General features: G+C 38.4%; 1 protein-coding gene across 8 annotated transcripts in view; it reads right to left on the bottom strand.

The window, feature by feature from the left end:
* Positions 1 to 761: 761 nt before the first annotated feature.
* The window catches only part of LOC120526114 (protein EFR3 homolog B), a 165,947-nt gene continuing 148,630 nt past the window's right edge, over positions 762 to 18,078 (bottom strand). For all 8 annotated transcript variants that reach the window (XM_039749043.1, XM_039749039.1, XM_039749041.1 and 5 more), the window contains 4 exons: positions 12,629 to 12,677; positions 9,260 to 9,366; positions 8,443 to 8,492; positions 762 to 4,669 (listed from right to left, as the gene is read on the bottom strand). In XM_039749043.1, the coding sequence (XP_039604977.1) occupies positions 4,564 to 4,669; positions 8,443 to 8,492; positions 9,260 to 9,366; positions 12,629 to 12,677 (312 nt within the window). In that variant the 3' untranslated portion in view covers positions 762 to 4,563. The remainder of the gene's footprint in view (positions 4,670 to 8,442; positions 8,493 to 9,259; positions 9,367 to 12,628; positions 12,678 to 18,078) is intronic.

Genomic DNA, 18,078 nt, shown 5'->3' with positions numbered 1-18,078 from the left:
GTGGATTGGCGATTCTAAATTGGCCCTAGTGTGTGGGTGTGTTTGTGTGTGTCCTGCGGTGGGTTGGCACCCTGCCCAGGATTGGTTCCTGCCTTGTGCCCTGTGTTGGCTGGGATTGGCTCCAGCAGACCCCCGTGACCCTGTATTCGGATTCAGCGGGTTAGAAAATGGATGGATGAAACTGGCTTTATGCTTCTTTCTTTAATCTGTAAAGGTTTCCAAAAATGTTATTTTTTTTAACAGGGACAAACTATATATCTGTATTTCAAAATATAACAGTGGTTTTGTTTAAAATTATAAAAATGGAAAGGATAAGTGAGTTTGGAAAATAGATAGATGGAAAATGAAAAATATTCATGCATCATTCCATATTCTGAACCAACTTTTTATATGACAAACCCAGTCAGTCTCTGGATGGCTGCACTGGCTGCATATTTTCATTCAACCCAATTTCTTATTCAGAAGCCAATTATTGGTATTAACAGAACATATTATTTCTATGTTAATTTAATTTCACTTGATTATTAAGATGCATACCTGTCATTTGATACTTTCTCATAAATAACTGCATTAGGTATCTCCAACTGGACTTTTTAATCCTCAACTAGCTATCAGTAAATAACCTGTGATAAATAGTCTGGCCTGGTAATGTATTCCCATTTGCTCCTGTATGTGTTATCATAAAGTATCAAAAAATATTATCAAAAAAATTTTAACAAAAAAAAAAAAAAAAGAGATAGGGGTTGAAGGACTGAAAAATCAGATTGCCAACATCCAGACCCTGCTGTAACTAATTCCAACAACACAGAAGACAGGCCATCACTGGGCACTCTAAAAATGGGAAAAACTGAAAACTAATTTTCTGAACCTACATACTTCATTACAGGGAGTTGAAACGTAACCCAGCGACTCTAGGTAGAAAGCAGAGTGAACACTTACACATACTCAAGCATGCACCAGCACTCAGTCATCAGTAATTAACAGCGATACAAATATGGGGAGAACATGCAAACTCCACATAGACCTAACACTGGCCACTGGAGCAATGAAGTGGCAGCAGCAGTATTGCCCACACTACCACCGTGTCAGCAATGTGAATATTGAAAAACAAACACTGCCATGTTGTGTACATTAGGTATAAGGACACATTATATGATTGACGGTGTTTTGTTGAAGTTACTTTAATGATATTCTATTTTCCACAAATAATTACTAACAAATGTAGAATTCTTCATTATTGTAGGTTTTTAGATTAGCAACAGGTACGTAAAGTATCTTGCTCAAAGCATACTCAAAATCTATAAAAAAAATACAAAATATACAGAGGCATCTAATAAACATCATTTCACATACTACAAAAAAAAAAAATAAAAATAACAGGGAGACAGTTTTAAAGTGCTACTCTAAAAGAAACCTGTTATAACCCAGTGCAAAGGATATATTGTAAGACTCATGTTGAATGTTTTCCTTCCTCAGGCTTCATAAAATGTGGTTTGTATCAAATAAACTGGCACCAGAGCTGTTCAGGTACTGATATATGAAATTTAATTATTCAGCCTTCTGAGTATAGTAGGTCTATAGTACCAACAGAGTCACATAAACTGTACAAATTAATTTGTAACTTAATATTGAATATAATAATAACAATAATAATAATAATAGTTCTATTACTTTAAAAAAAGTTTACTGATATGCATAAAAAAAGTTACGTAATAAACTCATTGTAAGATAAAGAAGTAGAGATTATGACAACTAATTAATAATGTTACACATATAACTTTTCTCCGTGGACAAACAAATTAATACTTCAGCAAAAACAAGAGGATCCTACCTCTAGTTATCTTTAAACCGTAGGATTATTAGGAAAAAAAATAGAGATGGGTCATCAAAAAAGAACTCTGAGATATAAATGTGTAAATGTATAAATAAATTATAGACATATGCCAAATATTTTTGTATTTCAATATTTAAAAAAACTTTTAAAGTTTACAAGATTCCTTTTCCCCTGTAACACTAGTGTTGCACTGACTGCTGATGCACATTTTAGTGCATGAAACAATCAAGCATAAGCATCCAAAAACATTTATGAAACCTGATAGTGACATCCAGAAAGTGCTGCATGTCCTCCAATCAGACGAAAGCCCATTTTGGTCATATCAATCAATTCCTCATACGCTATAAATAATATGGGTTTTAAAGTCTTTGGCTTGGATGTGGTGACAGTCTAAAATAACTACATTCTTCTTTATGAAATGTGAAAAATATTGTCAATACTGCTGTTAACAGGCATTTTTATATTCCAACTCCTCCACTGTCGACTGGCTACACCATAACATTATCTTAATGTAGATTTATGTTACCATGACATGTTTATATTTAAACATTCAGACTGATACTATTTCAAAATTCAATTACCCTGAATTGTGTGTTTGTGTATATAATCGTTATAAGGTTACCTACTTTACTGTTACTATACTTATAGTCATAAATATGTATAAGTGCTCTTAGTCTTTTCATTTCATAAAAGAATAATCTCCATTTTAGAAAAAATAATGGCAGGCAGACTTGTCTACGGTGACTAAGTACAGCTCATACGTTTTTAACAATACAAATGTATTTCTCATCAAGATACAAAATTCAGTTCTGACAGTTTGAGCACATTTCCATTATCAACTATAGAGTTTTGTATAATAGGTAAAGACATAGAAATACAACACTTTAACATCCCAGAGATCTTTATAGATGACATTGTAGATATACATTTGTGTGCCTTGTTAATATCCTGCAAACTAAATAAAATTCACAGCTTATATTTTCAGAAAATTTTGTTTACGAATATATAAAAAATCTAAAAAAATGTAGCATATTTCTCATTATTAATATTTTGCATCAAAGCTTCCTACATAATTAAAACTGCAGGTAGAAAAATGATACGATTGTCATATTAGTTTATGTTTGGCTTGTGGAATGAATCCAAAGATGTGCATATGGCAAACATTTGCATGCATGCACACTCCTCAGAATGCATAGTTCAAACACAGCCACAGAAAGATTTTGAAAAACCATTAACACATTTCCATTTAATTATTATGCCATCACTGCTAACTTAACAGGCTTTCACATTAAGTACATTAAAGAATACCAGCTCAAACTGTGTTTTCAATGTCTGCCTACCTCAATTTGTTTTTTTCACAGGAAGTGTTTGATGTGCTCTTATTTTATTTAAATTTGTCAAAAATAAATATTTTTAGTATCATCTATTAGTAACTATATACAGTATATGCATCTTATTATGCGTTATACAACAGGGTGATTAATTTATATATTCCCTATTATCTTTTTCCATCTACAGCTCTGCCTCAATAACTTATTTATGTTATTTAAAAAAATGTTGCTTTAAAAACATGTTGTGCATGAAGCACTAGGTAGTGTTAGCCCTCAATCTCTGCAGGATAATTTTTGTATTAATGTTTTATGAGGGTTGCACAACACCCAAGAACCACTTAAGAAAACATTGAAAATAGCTCAAAAGTTAACTCGATGAAAAAGTAATTACTAACTGCCGGGGGAGGATGAGGAGTGTCATGCACTTTAAATAAATACAAAAATAAGTCAACCCCCAGTGACATCTAGATTTACATTAGGAAATCAGCTAAAGTAGCCTGCACTTGACAAGAAATTAACATCTATGGCTGTAAATATTAGGTACAAAATAGTACAGCACCTTATATAAAAGCAGGCAACAATACATTCATACTAATTGTGGTATACAGCATTAAACTTGACGTCTTGAAAACTTTAAATTAACAAGTATCTGATTTAAACAATATACAGTATGAGATGTAATACTGAAATATCATTAGATGATTACTGTACAACATTCATTGAACAGCTCATGGCTGAAAGACATCTATCAGTAATCTTTTACCTATACATCAAGACGTACACTGGACAGTTGAATTTCAAAACCAAAACTAGAATGCTAAAATCATCCCTTAGTCACAAGCAGGTTATATTTCTCAATTCATGTCAGCTAAACATTTAAATAAGAACAGTACTTTATAAATGAACACCAAACATTCAGTAACTGATTACAGAAACATAGCTTGGGAAAGTCCAGGAAGAACTCTAAACTTGCCCCTATATTAGTGCAAAATTCCAAAATGCAAAATGTGTCAACTGACAGCTCAATGCTTTGCAAAGACAAAAAAGGTCAAATGAAACCTTCATCTCATACATTTCCTTTTGAACTGATGGAGGTCATTTTACTGTTGCTGGATTGATTTCTCAAACAACAAATAGGGGTTGACTAGAATCTGAAAATGGTTATCTAGATCTTAAAGTAACTAATAAAATTCAGACTTTTACCCAAAGTCCTGTAAATTTCAAAGTGCATTCAAATGAATGTGAAACATTATGCCAACACAGCAAAATGCATACTGGCAAAAAATCTGGCTATCATTTGAAATCCTGCAAGAAAATGAAGATTCCTGGTGTTGTTGTTGTTTAAACACAATGACACATGCTTTTACTTTAATCTTCATGGACTTAGGTGTGTGACAGCTAATACACACAGAGGTCAGGGAACTTCATTTCATACACTGGAACAGATCGGCTCTGTGTCTGTCCATATCCTGCTGTGATGGTGCCTGATGGACTTGGTGGAGGCCTAAAAAAGAATTTTCATAATTGTGAGGTGTATATACAATCATTTGGTTAAACAGATCAACATTTTTCAGAAAATGGAGAACAAATAGAAAATGTAATTATAGCTACCAAGTCTCAAAATGCTAGAATTAAAATAGGAAGTACATTTTTATATAATTTATCTCACATCTTAATGCAAGAGATTTTAATATTTCTTGACCAGTGCGTAAACCTTCCAAACTATACGTTGTCACAGGGGTTCACCTTCTGAACTCGTCACAGGTAAGCACTACTACTCTGGGACACCAGGGGGTGCTTTCAATGATTGTATTGCCTCCTTTTCCACCAATAACTCCAAACAACTCCCATTGAGGGCAAGTAACTCTGTCCCTTCCATTCCAGGGACTGTAAAGTTGGGATGCTCCCGGAAAAAGGTGTCTCACTTTAGAAATGGCAGCCCAGTGAATGGGGCTGCGACCTGAACCCATGACCTAGAAAACTTGATTACCCTTGCTCCAAAAACACTTCAGCATGTTTGTGTCTTTGTTTCTGTTTCTGCACCACTGTACACCTGTTTATTTTTCCAGACACCTCAGTTATTAAAGGGGGCAACCTGGTTGGTGCCCCAACATTTCTTTTCTGCAGTTGTGTATTCCATTAGTTGATGACAATGTTTTGTTTATAAAAATAATTAAAAACACAAAAAAGTACTGCTCTTTCAGTTTGGGAGGATCTTTGCCAGGATAGTGCTAATCCTTTTTAAATTAGTTAACTCACAAAAATATGAAAAAATGAATAAACTCACCTCGACTATATTCTATCCTAATTTTACACCTATGCACATATAAAGAAGGTTTTTATGACATCTTTACCATGTGGGAATGAAACTAAGTTGTCTCTCTAGTAATATAGTAAAGTAAATTACACTTCATAATGTAGGCTTTTTGGCAGAATCACAACGTGACACTCACTTCTCAGACCTTGAGCAATCATTGATACCATTTTTTAATTAAATAAGCGTAGTGGTCCTGCCACTTTCCATTTAAAAGAGAATAGGCAGTGTTACTTGAAAAGTTTTCCTAATAAAGTGAGTCAGTGTCTTAATTAATGAAATCATTCCAGACAGCAGTTGGTTGTTTGGTTGGGAGCATGTACTGATAAAGTGCGTTACCGCACCGACCACACTAAAAATGTTTCATCAAGTGTATAACTTCATTCAAAGTCATTGTTTCTACTGAAACATAATTTTTATATAAAATCAGTATTATTGTGCTGTGAAAATATGCAAAGCATTACACACACAAAGTTTTCAATGCAGTAATCCCTCGCTATATCGCGCTTCGACTTTCGCGGCTTCACTCTATAGCGGATTTTATATGTAAGCATATCTAAATATATAATGCAGATTTTTCGCTGCTTCACGGGTTTCTGCAGACAATGGGTCTTTTTACTTCTGGTACATGCTTTCTCAGTTGGTTTGCCCAGTTGATTTCATACAAGGAACGCTATTGGCAGATGGCTGAGATGCTACCCAATCAGAGCATGGAGTTAAGTTCCTGTGTGCTGATTGGTTCAGCGACGGAGCGCCGAATTTGATTGCTCTGTGTTAACCAGAAAGTCTCGTCTCACTCATTCAGCAACAACGTGTTTCGCTGTGTAAAGAGTTAACTTTTGTGCTCTTTTGTGTTTATCTTTGTGCATAGTCAAGCCCTTCGTTACGGCTCCAAAACGATCTGCTCCTGTTACTGCTTCAGGGGCCATGCCCAAGCGCCAATGGAAGATGCTAATGATTGCCGAAAAGGTAGAAGTTTTGGATATGCTGAAGGAAGGGAACAGCTACACCGCTGCAGGACACAATTACGGCATCAATGAGTCCGCGATTCTTTTTATTTAAAAAGGAGGAAAAGAATATAAGATCTACGGCTGCAGTGTCCATTAACCAGGGCGCAAAATGAGTTGTAAGTGGATGTAATAAGGCGGTAGTCCGGATGGAATCTGCTTTAGGGATTTGGATTGAGGACTGCCAGAAAAAGAACAACGGCGGTGCTACACAGTCGCCTGGAGAGGCTCCTTTAGAAGAGCTGTAATGCTCTCCTTTGTTGTGCAGTAAAATTAAACTCATCATTATCGGACAAGTCGTCGTGTCATTGTTGGTGAGTAACCATAATTCATTTTCTACGTACAGTACTTAGTACATGTACGTACATTTAGTGTCACTGTACACACATTTTACTGTATACAATTTTTCTTGCATTGTACATATTTATTGCTGGTGGCCTGTCTATCGTAATATGTGATATCAGAGATGCTCGATATCTTTAAAATAATATTTAGGTTTTACTGTATATAAACAGTGTGTTTACATACATAATTTTTACGAATCTTACCTGATATCTAAGAGAATACAAAGGGTTTATACTGTATAACTGTGCGGGAAATGTTTATAAGAGTGTGGGAGAGTTTATAAGGGCTTAAAATATATAAAAAATACTTTGCGGATTTTTACCTTTCGCGGGGGGTTCTGGAACGCAACCCCCGCGATCGAGAGGCATTACTGTATTTTTCTATTGCAACACTAGACATTCTTTTCTATTTTCCAACAGTGACATCCTTTAAACACCTATTTTAACTTGCTTTTAGGTTCTATAAGTATCTTCTTTCAAAAAATCAAAAGTAAATGCACTAAGAGAACTAATAATAATGTGTATACAAAATCTCCTTGCTATTGCCTAATGCTGGATACCTGGAAAAGCACAACCATGATGTCCATCTTCATTGATTCAGTCATTCATTTATATGGACATGCTGTAAGCATGAACTACAGGAATCTGAATAATAAAATTAATAAATGTGGACTCTGAGTCATGTGGCTTCTCCTGGAAACTGCCAAAAGGTTTCCCTGACGTTCCATTATGAATGTCACAAAAATGAAAGTAACTCAATACTAAAGTTAATTACAGTATTTAAAGATTAATCATGGGATACTGTAATAAAAATGAGCACAAAGGATTAATCAGCTATGTTGGACTGAATCCTAATGTCATTTAATGATTTTTGTATGTTCTTATAATATTCACAAGAATGTAAGAATTGATGAAAACAATAAAAATAGAGAAATATTTATGAGATAAATAACATATTCCTTTTATAAAGGAATTGTAAATGCCACAGGGGTTGGATGGGCATCCCAACCGGAAAAAGAGGAAGAAACCAGACCTAGAAGAGACGGCCAGAAGGGATGGATAGACAGCCTATCAGTTGGAAAAGATGTTACGGGGGATACATTACTCTCCCAGAACATGAGATGGTAGTAGCCCTCTATATCGGTGCCAATTTGGGAACCAGCAGGGTGTACTGGGAGATGCAGTCTGGCAACACAGCGCTGCTAGGGACCATGGATCCTGCAAGAGGGCGCTGTCAGGAGATGCGCTCCCCAATTTATTGGACTTTCGTATGACCCGGAAAGTACTTCCATCGGGCAGTGGCCCTGGCACCGGAAGTACTCCTGGGTCCTTAGTAAAAAGGAATGCAATCCCTTATCCAGGGAGTCGGAGCTAAGAGAATGTGGAGCAACATTTGAATGGAGGAGGGAAGTGCGACAGTTAGAGGAATTGTGAGAGAAATTTTGTGTAAAGAGAAGACCAGTGCTTGTGCTACTTTGTGGAGGAAATTGGTTAATAAACCATCCTTTATTTGAACCTGGGCTCTGTGTAATAGTGTTTAGGGGTATGGGGCTCGCTGACGCCCAAGGTTCCATTACAAAATAATATAGCATAAATATCACCTTTGACTCACCTGATAGTTATTTCAAAAATCTGATTAAGTTTCTTCTGTAGCAAGGTTGCCTTTAAAAAAACAGATGCAGAATATTAAGAAATGTAAAAATAAATCTGCAATTAATTTATAAAACTCCAAGTAAATAGCATTTTTTGGTCACAGACAGCATTATAAAAATAAACAACAATGAAAAAAATGCTTGTTTTTTCTTGAAAGAGAAAATAATTAACTGTTTTCCATCTGACAACTGTTAGGGTAAAGAGAATGAAGCTGCAGATGGAGTTTAGAGGGAAAGGAATGTAACTTTGTAGTAAAGAGAAATACTGAAAACAACAATAACAACAACATGTATTTATATAGCACATTTTCATACAAAAAATGTAGCTCAAAGTGCTTTACAAAATGAAGAATAGAAAAATAGAAAACACAATAAAAAATAAACATAAGTCAACATTAATTAACATAGAATAAGTAAGGTCCGATGGCCAGGGTGGACAGAAAAAACAAACAAAAAAAAAACTCCAGAGGCTGGAGAAAAAAAATAAAAAGCAAAATTGAGACTATTACTCAGTTATTGAGAATCATTTGAGCTGCCACCACAGACAAGTAGACATTGATTCTTGCTCATTTAAGGATAAGCCAGTACAGAGAACATTTATTTGTAATTCCATTGCTTCTTGACTTTCCCTTCAGAGATGCACACAACACAAGAGAAGAAGATCCAATGCTATACAATACCATCGCCCAATGCAGACTCTACCCCACATTTGTACAGTCTGCCAATGCAGCCTCTTCTGTTCTCTTTTCTGTACATATAAATTGAACCAAAACTTACCCGTTCTCCACAGTGAGCTGCAATCTCTTCAAAAGGGGCTTTCTGAAACTTCTCCACAACCTGCCTCCGCCTTTCTCTTTCTTGCTCTTCCATGCCCACACTGTCAACTAAAATGAAAAAAAAAGAATTGGAAACACAGATTCATAATAATAATACAAAACTTAACACCATATCAAACAATTCTGCTGTACTGTATAATACATTGCCTGCAATAAGCTTCACTTTTAAGCAATTTATTATTAACAAACACACTTTTAAAGTAACCTTGGAGACATATTACTGAAGAATATTAAGGAATATCACAGCTGACAAACAAGTCTTCAGGGCAACACTAAAGCTACTAGCTCTCTAATTCTCCAGATCAGGAGAACCTCACTTGTTTTACCTCTCCACTGTTTGATGTCACCTAGAGGAACTATTGTACCATATCAGCAACTACCTTCCAGGATGCGCTCTCTCTCTCTCTCTCTCTCTCTCTCTCTCTCTCTCTCTCTCTCTCTCTCTCTCTCTCCTAACTATATATATATACTACCTTAGGATGTCGCTCTCTCTTCTCTTCTCTCTGCACCAATTGTACCTATAACTACCTTCAGGATGCGCTCTCTCTCTCTCTCTATATATATATATATATATATATATATATATATATTTTTGCTTCTGGTGCACCAAGCTTAACACGATCAATTTTTCATAGTGGTTCCTGTCACTCTACACAGGCATACTGAGGTGCCTTGACAATGCAACTATAGTAGTTTTTTTCTTGTGGATGTTTTGTGTGGGCCTTCCCTTCTTTCTCTTTCCCATAACTTTTGTTAGTGGTTCTTGCCCATTTTGTGTGTTTTGACCCTTTTCGCTTTCAGCTTATAAAGCATCTGTTCATTAGTTCTTAGTATCTGTAAAGTACCTGTTCATTAGTTCATGATGCTTTTGGCTGATTGATTACTGGCACTTGCATTTCAATGATGCCTCACTTGTTTATCTCGCATTCTTAAATCCACCTTTAAATATTGTCACTAATGACTCATCTCCTGCACTTGAAAAAAAATTCATATTTACTTAAACTTGTACGTACCAACATAACAGAAAAAGGACTTCTCAAGAAGAAAGCTGAAGGCTGGCTGTAATTATTCCTTGGATTGTTTATTTGATTAAATATGTTTTGATAATTTGGCATTATGATGACATATGTTGACAAAAACAGTAAAAAACCAGTGTCTTAAAAATTATAAAAAATAAAAAGTACATCGAGATATAAATTGTAAAGCGCTCTTGTTATATAATTAGAAGGTGTGAGGGATTGCCGGCCGTGTATCCCGGCCAACAACCCCAAACCGTCAGATGGAGCCATCCCTGCAACATGGAAGGGCCCCAAATTCCAGCAGGGCATCATGGAACTAGGAGTTTTTCACCACAGCCTTGCTGGATACCATGGGGGCCACTGGAGGACACTGCAGGGAGGCCCAGGGACTTGTACTTTCCCTATAACCCGGAAGTATTTCACAATCGTGGAAACGGAAGAAATGATATACTTCCGGGCTGAAGAAAAGAGAAGATTACCCGACCCGGAAGTGTTGGATAATCACATGGACTGAGGGCTCAGAAACACTTCCGGGTCGAGGAGTATAAAGGACTGTGGGAGATCCCAGACAAACAAGCTGAGCTGGGTGGTAGGAGGGCAAAGTGTCTGGGAGTTTGGAGGATTGGTTATTGTTTATTGTGGAGGGGAGCGTGCTTTGTGCACATTATTATTATAATAAATAATAATTGGACTTTTTATCTGGTGTCTGACGTGTGGTCTGAGGGTACAAGGGTGCGAGAAAGCCTTAATCTATCACAAATGTTTATGCATAAGTTAAATATTCTTCTTAGAAATTCAACAACTAGTAAACTCTGTAACCTAATTTTTGGAAAAATATTGTGCTCGGAGCAGAGCACACATTTATCCATTATAGTTGACAATAAAAATATTTGAATGTAAAATGACTCCTACTCTTCCAACAAGACCAGTTTAAAGCTGTATTACTTTAAAACTTGTTCTAGTAGCCTGGCTAATTCTAAGAACACATTAAAATATTTTGACAATATTCGACTATTTAGTATAAGAAAACTTGTCCAATTTGTAAATTCATATCAATTTGAGTCTGCATGGTGATGTAGTTGTTGACTCCAGGATCCCACGTTGAAATCCCACAGTATGTCTGGTAATTGTGAGGAATTTGTACATTCTATCTTTGGCCGTTTCTTTGGGATCCTTGCTTATCCCAAATACATCTAGAATTAGTTTTTTCCCATTTCCAGTGCTGCTGGTATTCCCTCTGACACACTGCCATCCTGTATTTGACAAACCAGGCTAGACAATGTTATATTAGAATGCATTTTATATGTGTTTCTATGGTGTGGAACAGTGACTAGCACTGTTGTCTCACATTTTCATAGTCCAGTTTCAAATCTCTCTATGGTTAATGTCTTTTAAACACTCTCTTTCTGTATACATGGGTATTCTTTAGGCACTTCAGTTTAATCCTGCACTATAATGAAAGATTATGTGTTAATTGATGCCTCGAAAACTGACAGTATTACTTGTTCAATGTTGGATCCTTATGATCATAGCTTCCTGGATAGGCACTGGCTCATGTGACTCTAAACTGGATAAAGCAGATACATAAAAATGAGTGGAAGAACAGATAGGTCCAGAAAATGAACGCATTAACCCTAGGGTGCAACTATAAATATTGCCTGGTAAATTAATTCAAATAATTATACTTGTCTTTTTTGTGAAAAGGGTGTTTTGTAGCATTCCCATAAAATATGCACTTTAATATTTTAATAACTACCACTTATCCTCATGGAGGACCTTATAAAATAACAAAGGCCATTATGCCTTTTATTCCATTCTCCTAAATTGTCTTCTTAACAATTTCTTTCACCCTTTTTAATAACTGCTACTTTTTGGTCATGAAATAAGGATTATAGCACTTCTCTAGACTTTCTCTAATTCAACTACTTTATGTCCTTTTTGTGATATGGGGAACAAATTGTCCACAGCTATAAAGGAGAAATTTGTGACTTGATAGTTTATTTAAAATATCATTAACTAAACTACTTACATGGCTTCTATAAATTTTATTGTTTACTGTATTAATTTACTTGAAGCAATAATATGCAGCATCTGTCTCCATAAAGAAAATACTGCACAAAAATTCAGTATGAGGATAATGTGAATACCATGATTCAAAATATTTTAAGAATTTATGTCCTGGTGGGCTAATAAAATGCTTACTATAAAATAAATGTTAAGATTCATCTTCTGAAGGTTTATAACAAGTTCCTGTGTTTTAATATTGATCACAATTTACAGTTTTTACTTACTAATGGCTTTTTTCAGAGTTTCAAATGTAATTTCCTCCGCTGGTGTTTTCTGCAAAAATAAAACAAAAATTGTTATATACAGAATTTATGTATACACACTCACAAACACAATATTTTCATTTACTGTATATTTGTACATGGAGTGAAGTTGGTAGCACAGCAAAGCAGAATAGATTAGCATCTGCCCGTGGGCAGAGGTTTTATAAGAATACTCCATTATGGAAGCTAATGAAGGTGGCATGGAAAAAATGAATCATACCAAATGATAATCATGCCAATCATACCAAAGGGCAGGAAGGATCCTGATTCCCAAGGAGAAAAACTCCTCAATCATCAAACAGTTTTGCCAGATCAGTCTCCTGAACATGGAAGGAAGGATCTTCTTCAGTGTTATAGCACAAAGACTCTCAGCTTTGTTGACACCTCAGTGCAGAAGACAGGGATAGGTGGCTTTTCAGGAAGTTTGGAGCATGCTATCATTATTTGGCGCCAGGTGCAGACAGTCAAAAAGGAAAAGAAAGATCTATAGGTGTTTTTTCTAGATATTGCCAATGCCAGTATTAAACTTCTTCCGTGTTCCAAAGGGCATAAAAACTGGTCAAACCTATTTCCATGACATCCAGTTCAGCATCACAACACAGGATAGTAGCACCACCTGGGAGCAGCTTGAGATTGTAATAATGGCGGGTTACACCATTTCTCCCCTGGCCTTCACTATGGCGATGGAGTTCATTATCCAAGCATCATGGTGGGTGGTTGGAGGGGAACATCTGAAAAATGGACTATGTCTTCCTTCAATTAGGGTGTACATGGATGACATGATAACTATTACAACAACAAAAGCATGCACCAAACGCCTGCTGGATAAACTCTAAGACAACATCAATTGTGCATGAATGGAGATAAAATTCAGCAAATCCTGCAGCATCTCCATTGCCAACAGCTTCCTCACCAATATTCTATTTAATTATTCTATATAAACGACATGCCAATTCCAACAATCCTGGATAAGCCCATCAAAAGCTTTGGGTGTTGGTACACCACAGACTTCAAAGACCTGTGTTAACAACACTGCTCTCCCTGGAAAACTGAAGCTGTGGTGCTTCCAATTTGGTTTGCTGCCTCGTTTCATGTGACCAGTTACCATGTACAAGCTGACACTATTCCATAACTAATGGCTGGAAGTAATGGTGAGTGCACATGTGAGGAAGACCAAGATGCCTCAGCTGCATAGGCCTGTATGGGAACGGAGCCCACTCTCTGACTATATCAAGCATTGTGGAGGGGTATAAATGTGGTAAAGAAAGACATTATGTGAAACTCAGAGTCCTGTGACCCCTTCATAAAAGACATTGCTCCAATCCTAGCGACAGGAGGGAAAATGGATGCAGCTTTGGCAGTGGCAGAAGCAAAGGCCACTCTCAGACACTGTTACATTGTGGGGCAAGCCCAACATGGCAGAGGGGGACTTGGTTTGGGACCAACAACACCCACATGGCAAAAGGCTGCACCAAATGAATGCTGGTGGTGGAGGAGGTGCGCCGCCAAGAGGAAGCAGCCAGATGTGCAAGAGCAGTCTACCAAGACCAGTAAGGCTGTTGGATGACATGGCATACAGCAACGTAAAATCACATGGAGAGAGTTGTAGAACACGGAAACAAACAGGTCGAGTTTCAACATTAGAGCCACATATGATGTGCTGCCCTCTCCAACAAACCTACATCCTGCCTGTCACCAGTGTGCAGCCCCGGAAACCCTCAAACACACCTTGGTGGATTGTAATAACAGCTTAAAACAAGGAAGATACACTTGGCGTCATAACTAAGTACTAAGGTTCTTGGCCTCAATACCCAGACTACGTTCCTGTAGCAAACATTCTTCATCTGGGAAGGGAAACAAAAGTGGACCAAGCCCTCACCTTCAGACTCGGGCCCAGTAAATATAGCCAGGGATTGGAAAATGAGTGTTGACCTAAATCAGACATTCACCTTCCCATCTGAAATCACATGCACTAATCTACACCCAGACTTGATCCTATGGTCTAACTCCTGCTGCTGTGTTTTCTTTATTGAGCTGACAGTCCCTTGGGAGGATGGCATTGATGAAGCATCTTCTTCTTCTTTTTTTGGCTGCTCCCATTAGAGGTTGCCACAGCGGATCATCTTTTTCCATATCTTTCTGTCCTCTGCATCTTGCTCTGTTACACCCATCACCTGCATGTCCTCTCTCACCACATCCATAAACCTCCTCTTAGGCCTTCCTCTTTTTCTCTTGCCTGGCAGCTCTATCCTTAGCATCCTTTTCCCAATATACTTAGCATCTCTCCTCTGCACATGTCCAAACCAACGCAATCTCGCCTCTCTGACTTTGTCTCCCAACCGTCCAACTTGAGCTGACCCTCTAATGTACTCATTTCTAATCCTATCCATCCTCGTCACACCCAGTGCAAATCTTAGCATCTTTAACTCTGCTACCTCCAGCTCTGTCTCCTGCTTTCTGGTCAGTGCCACCGTCTCCAACCCATATAATATAGCTGGTCTCACTACCATCCTGCAGACCTTCCCTTTCACTCTTGCTGATACCCCGTCTGTCACAAATTACTCCTGACACTCTTCTCCACCCATTCCACCCTGCCTGCACTCTTTTTTTCACCTCTCTTCCACAATCCCCATTACTCTGCACTGTTGATCCCAAGTATTTAAACTCATCCACATTTGCCAACTCTACTCCCTGCATCCTCACCATTCCACTGACCTCCCTCTCATTTACACACATGTATTCTGTCTTGTTCCTACTGACCTTCATTCCTCTCCTCTCTAGAGCATATCTCCACCTCTCCAGGGTCTCCTCAACCTGCTCCCTACTATCGCTACAGATCACAATGTCATCAGCAAACATCATAGTCCATGGGGACTCCTGTCTAATCTTGTCTGTCAACCTGTCCATCACCATTGCAAATAAGAAACGGCTCAGAGCTGATCCCTGATGTAAATCCACCTCCACGTTGAATGCATCCGTCGCTCCTACCGCAGACCTCACCACTGTCACACTTCTCTCGTACATATCCTGTACAACTCTTACATACTTCTCTGCCACTCCCAACTTCTTCATACAATACCACAACTCCTCTCGAGGCACCCTGTCATATGCTTTCTCCAGGTCCACAAAGACGCAATGCAACTCCTTCTGGCCTTCTCTAAACTTCTCCATCAACATCCTCAGAGCAAACATTGCATCTGTGGTGCTCTTTCTTGGCATGAAACCATACTGCTGCTCACTAATCATCACCTCACTTCTTAACCTAGCTTCCACTACTCTTTCCCATAACTTCATGCTGTGGCTCATCAATTTTATCCCCCTGTAGTTACTATAGTCCTGCACATCCCCCTTATTCTTAAATATTGGCACCATTACACTTCTTCTTCACTCCTCAGGCATCCTCTCACTTTCCAAGATTCCATTAAACAATCTGGTTAAAACTCCACTGCCATCTCTCCTAAACACCTCCATGCTTCCATAGGTATGTCATCTGGACCAACGGCCTTTCCATTTTTCATCCTCTTCATAGCTGTCCTTACTTCCTCCTTGCTAATCCGTTGCACTTCCTGATTCACTATCTCCACATCATCCAACCTCTTCTATCTCTCGTTCTCTTCATTCATCAGCCTCTCAAATTACTCTTTCCATCTGCTCAACATACTCTCCTCGCTTGTGAGTACATTTCCATCTTTATCCTTGATCACCCTAACCTGCTGCACATCTTTCCCGGCGTAGTCCCTCTGTCTAGCCAAACGGTACAGGTCTTTTTCTCCCTCCTTAGTGTCCAACCTCTCATACAACTCATCATACACCTTTTTCTTAGCCTTCACCACCTCTCTCTTCACCTTGTGCCTTATCTTCTTGTACTTTTGTCTACTTTCTGCATCTCTGACTATCCCACTTCTTCTTTGCCATCCTCTTCCTCTGTATACTCTCCTGTATTTCCTCATTCCACCACCAGGTTTCCTTTTCCTCCTTCCTCTTTCCAGATGTCACGCCAAGCACCCTTCTTGCTGTCACCCTTACTACATCTGCTGTAGTTTCCCAGCTGTCTGGTAACTCTTCACTGCAACCCAGTGCCTGTCTCACCTTCTCCCTAAACTCAACCTTGCAGTCTTCCTTTTTCAACTTCCACCATTTGATCCTTGGCTCTGCCCTCACTTTCTTCCTCTTCTTGATCTCCAACGTCATCCTACAGACCACCATCCTATGCTGCTTAACTACACTTTCCCCTGCCACCACTTTGCAGTCTTCAATCTCCTTCAGATCAACTCTTCTGCATAGGATGTAATCTACCTGTGTGCATCTTCCTCCACTCTTGTACGTAACCCTATGTTCCTCCCTCTTCTTAAAATACATTTTCACCACAGCCATGTCCTTCCCTTTGGAAAATCCACTATCCTCTGACCTTCTTCATTCCTCTCCTTGACACCATACATACCCATCAATTCCTTGTCTCCTGTGTTCCCTTCACCAATATGGCCATTGAAATCCGCTCCAATAACCACTTTCTGTTCCTTGGGTACACTGTTCATCACTTCATCCAACGCATTTCAAAAATCTTCTTTCTCACCCACTGCACACCCAACTTGTGGTGCATATGCACTAACAACATTTATCATCTGACCTTCAATTTCCAGTTTCATAATCATTACTCTGCCTGACACTCTTTTCACCTCCAAAACACTCTTGACATATTGTTCCTTCAGAATAACTCCTAACCCATTTCTCCTCCCATCCACACCATGATATAACAATTTGAATCCACCTCCAATCCACCTGGCTTTACTCCCCTTCCATTTAGTCTCTTGCACGCACAATATATATCTGCTAACTCTCTCCCCTTACCAGTCATACTGCCATCATTCAAAGTTCCTACTCTCAGTTCCACTCTCTTTACTTTCCTCCCCTCCTCCTGCCTCCAGACACGTCTCCCCCCTCTTCTTCTCCTTCTTCTTCTTCGGCCAACAGTAGCCCAATTTCCGCCAGCACTGTTGGCTAACAGTACTGGTGGCGGTCGTTGTTAACCCGGGGCTCGACCGATCCGGTATGGAAAATTGTATTGTTGTCCGCATATTGATTTGGCAAAATTTTATACCGGATGCCCTTTCTCACGTTACCCTCCCCATTTATTCGGGCTTGGGACTGTCACGAAGAAATACACTGGTTTGTGCATCCCCTGTGGCTGGGTTTTGGCATCGATGAAGCATATAAAAGAAAAAAGCTGTGGTATGCCAATCTTGCAGCTGACGCAGAGGAGTGAGTTGGAAGGTAAAGGTGCTTCCAGTGGAGATGGGCTGCAGGGGCTTTGTAGCCAGTTCCCCTGTAAGGCTGCTGAAGGAAGTGGGCATTAGCGGGCATGCCCAGTGAAAGGCAATTAAGGGACTCACCATTGTCACTGAAAAAAGCAG

The sequence above is a fragment of the Polypterus senegalus genome, chromosome 3, assembly GCF_016835505.1.
Source record: "Polypterus senegalus isolate Bchr_013 chromosome 3, ASM1683550v1, whole genome shotgun sequence".
Lineage (NCBI taxonomy): Eukaryota > Metazoa > Chordata > Cladistia > Polypteriformes > Polypteridae > Polypterus > Polypterus senegalus.
Note: the sequence above shows the minus strand (reverse complement) of the source record. Positions and strands in the feature narration are given on the sequence as shown.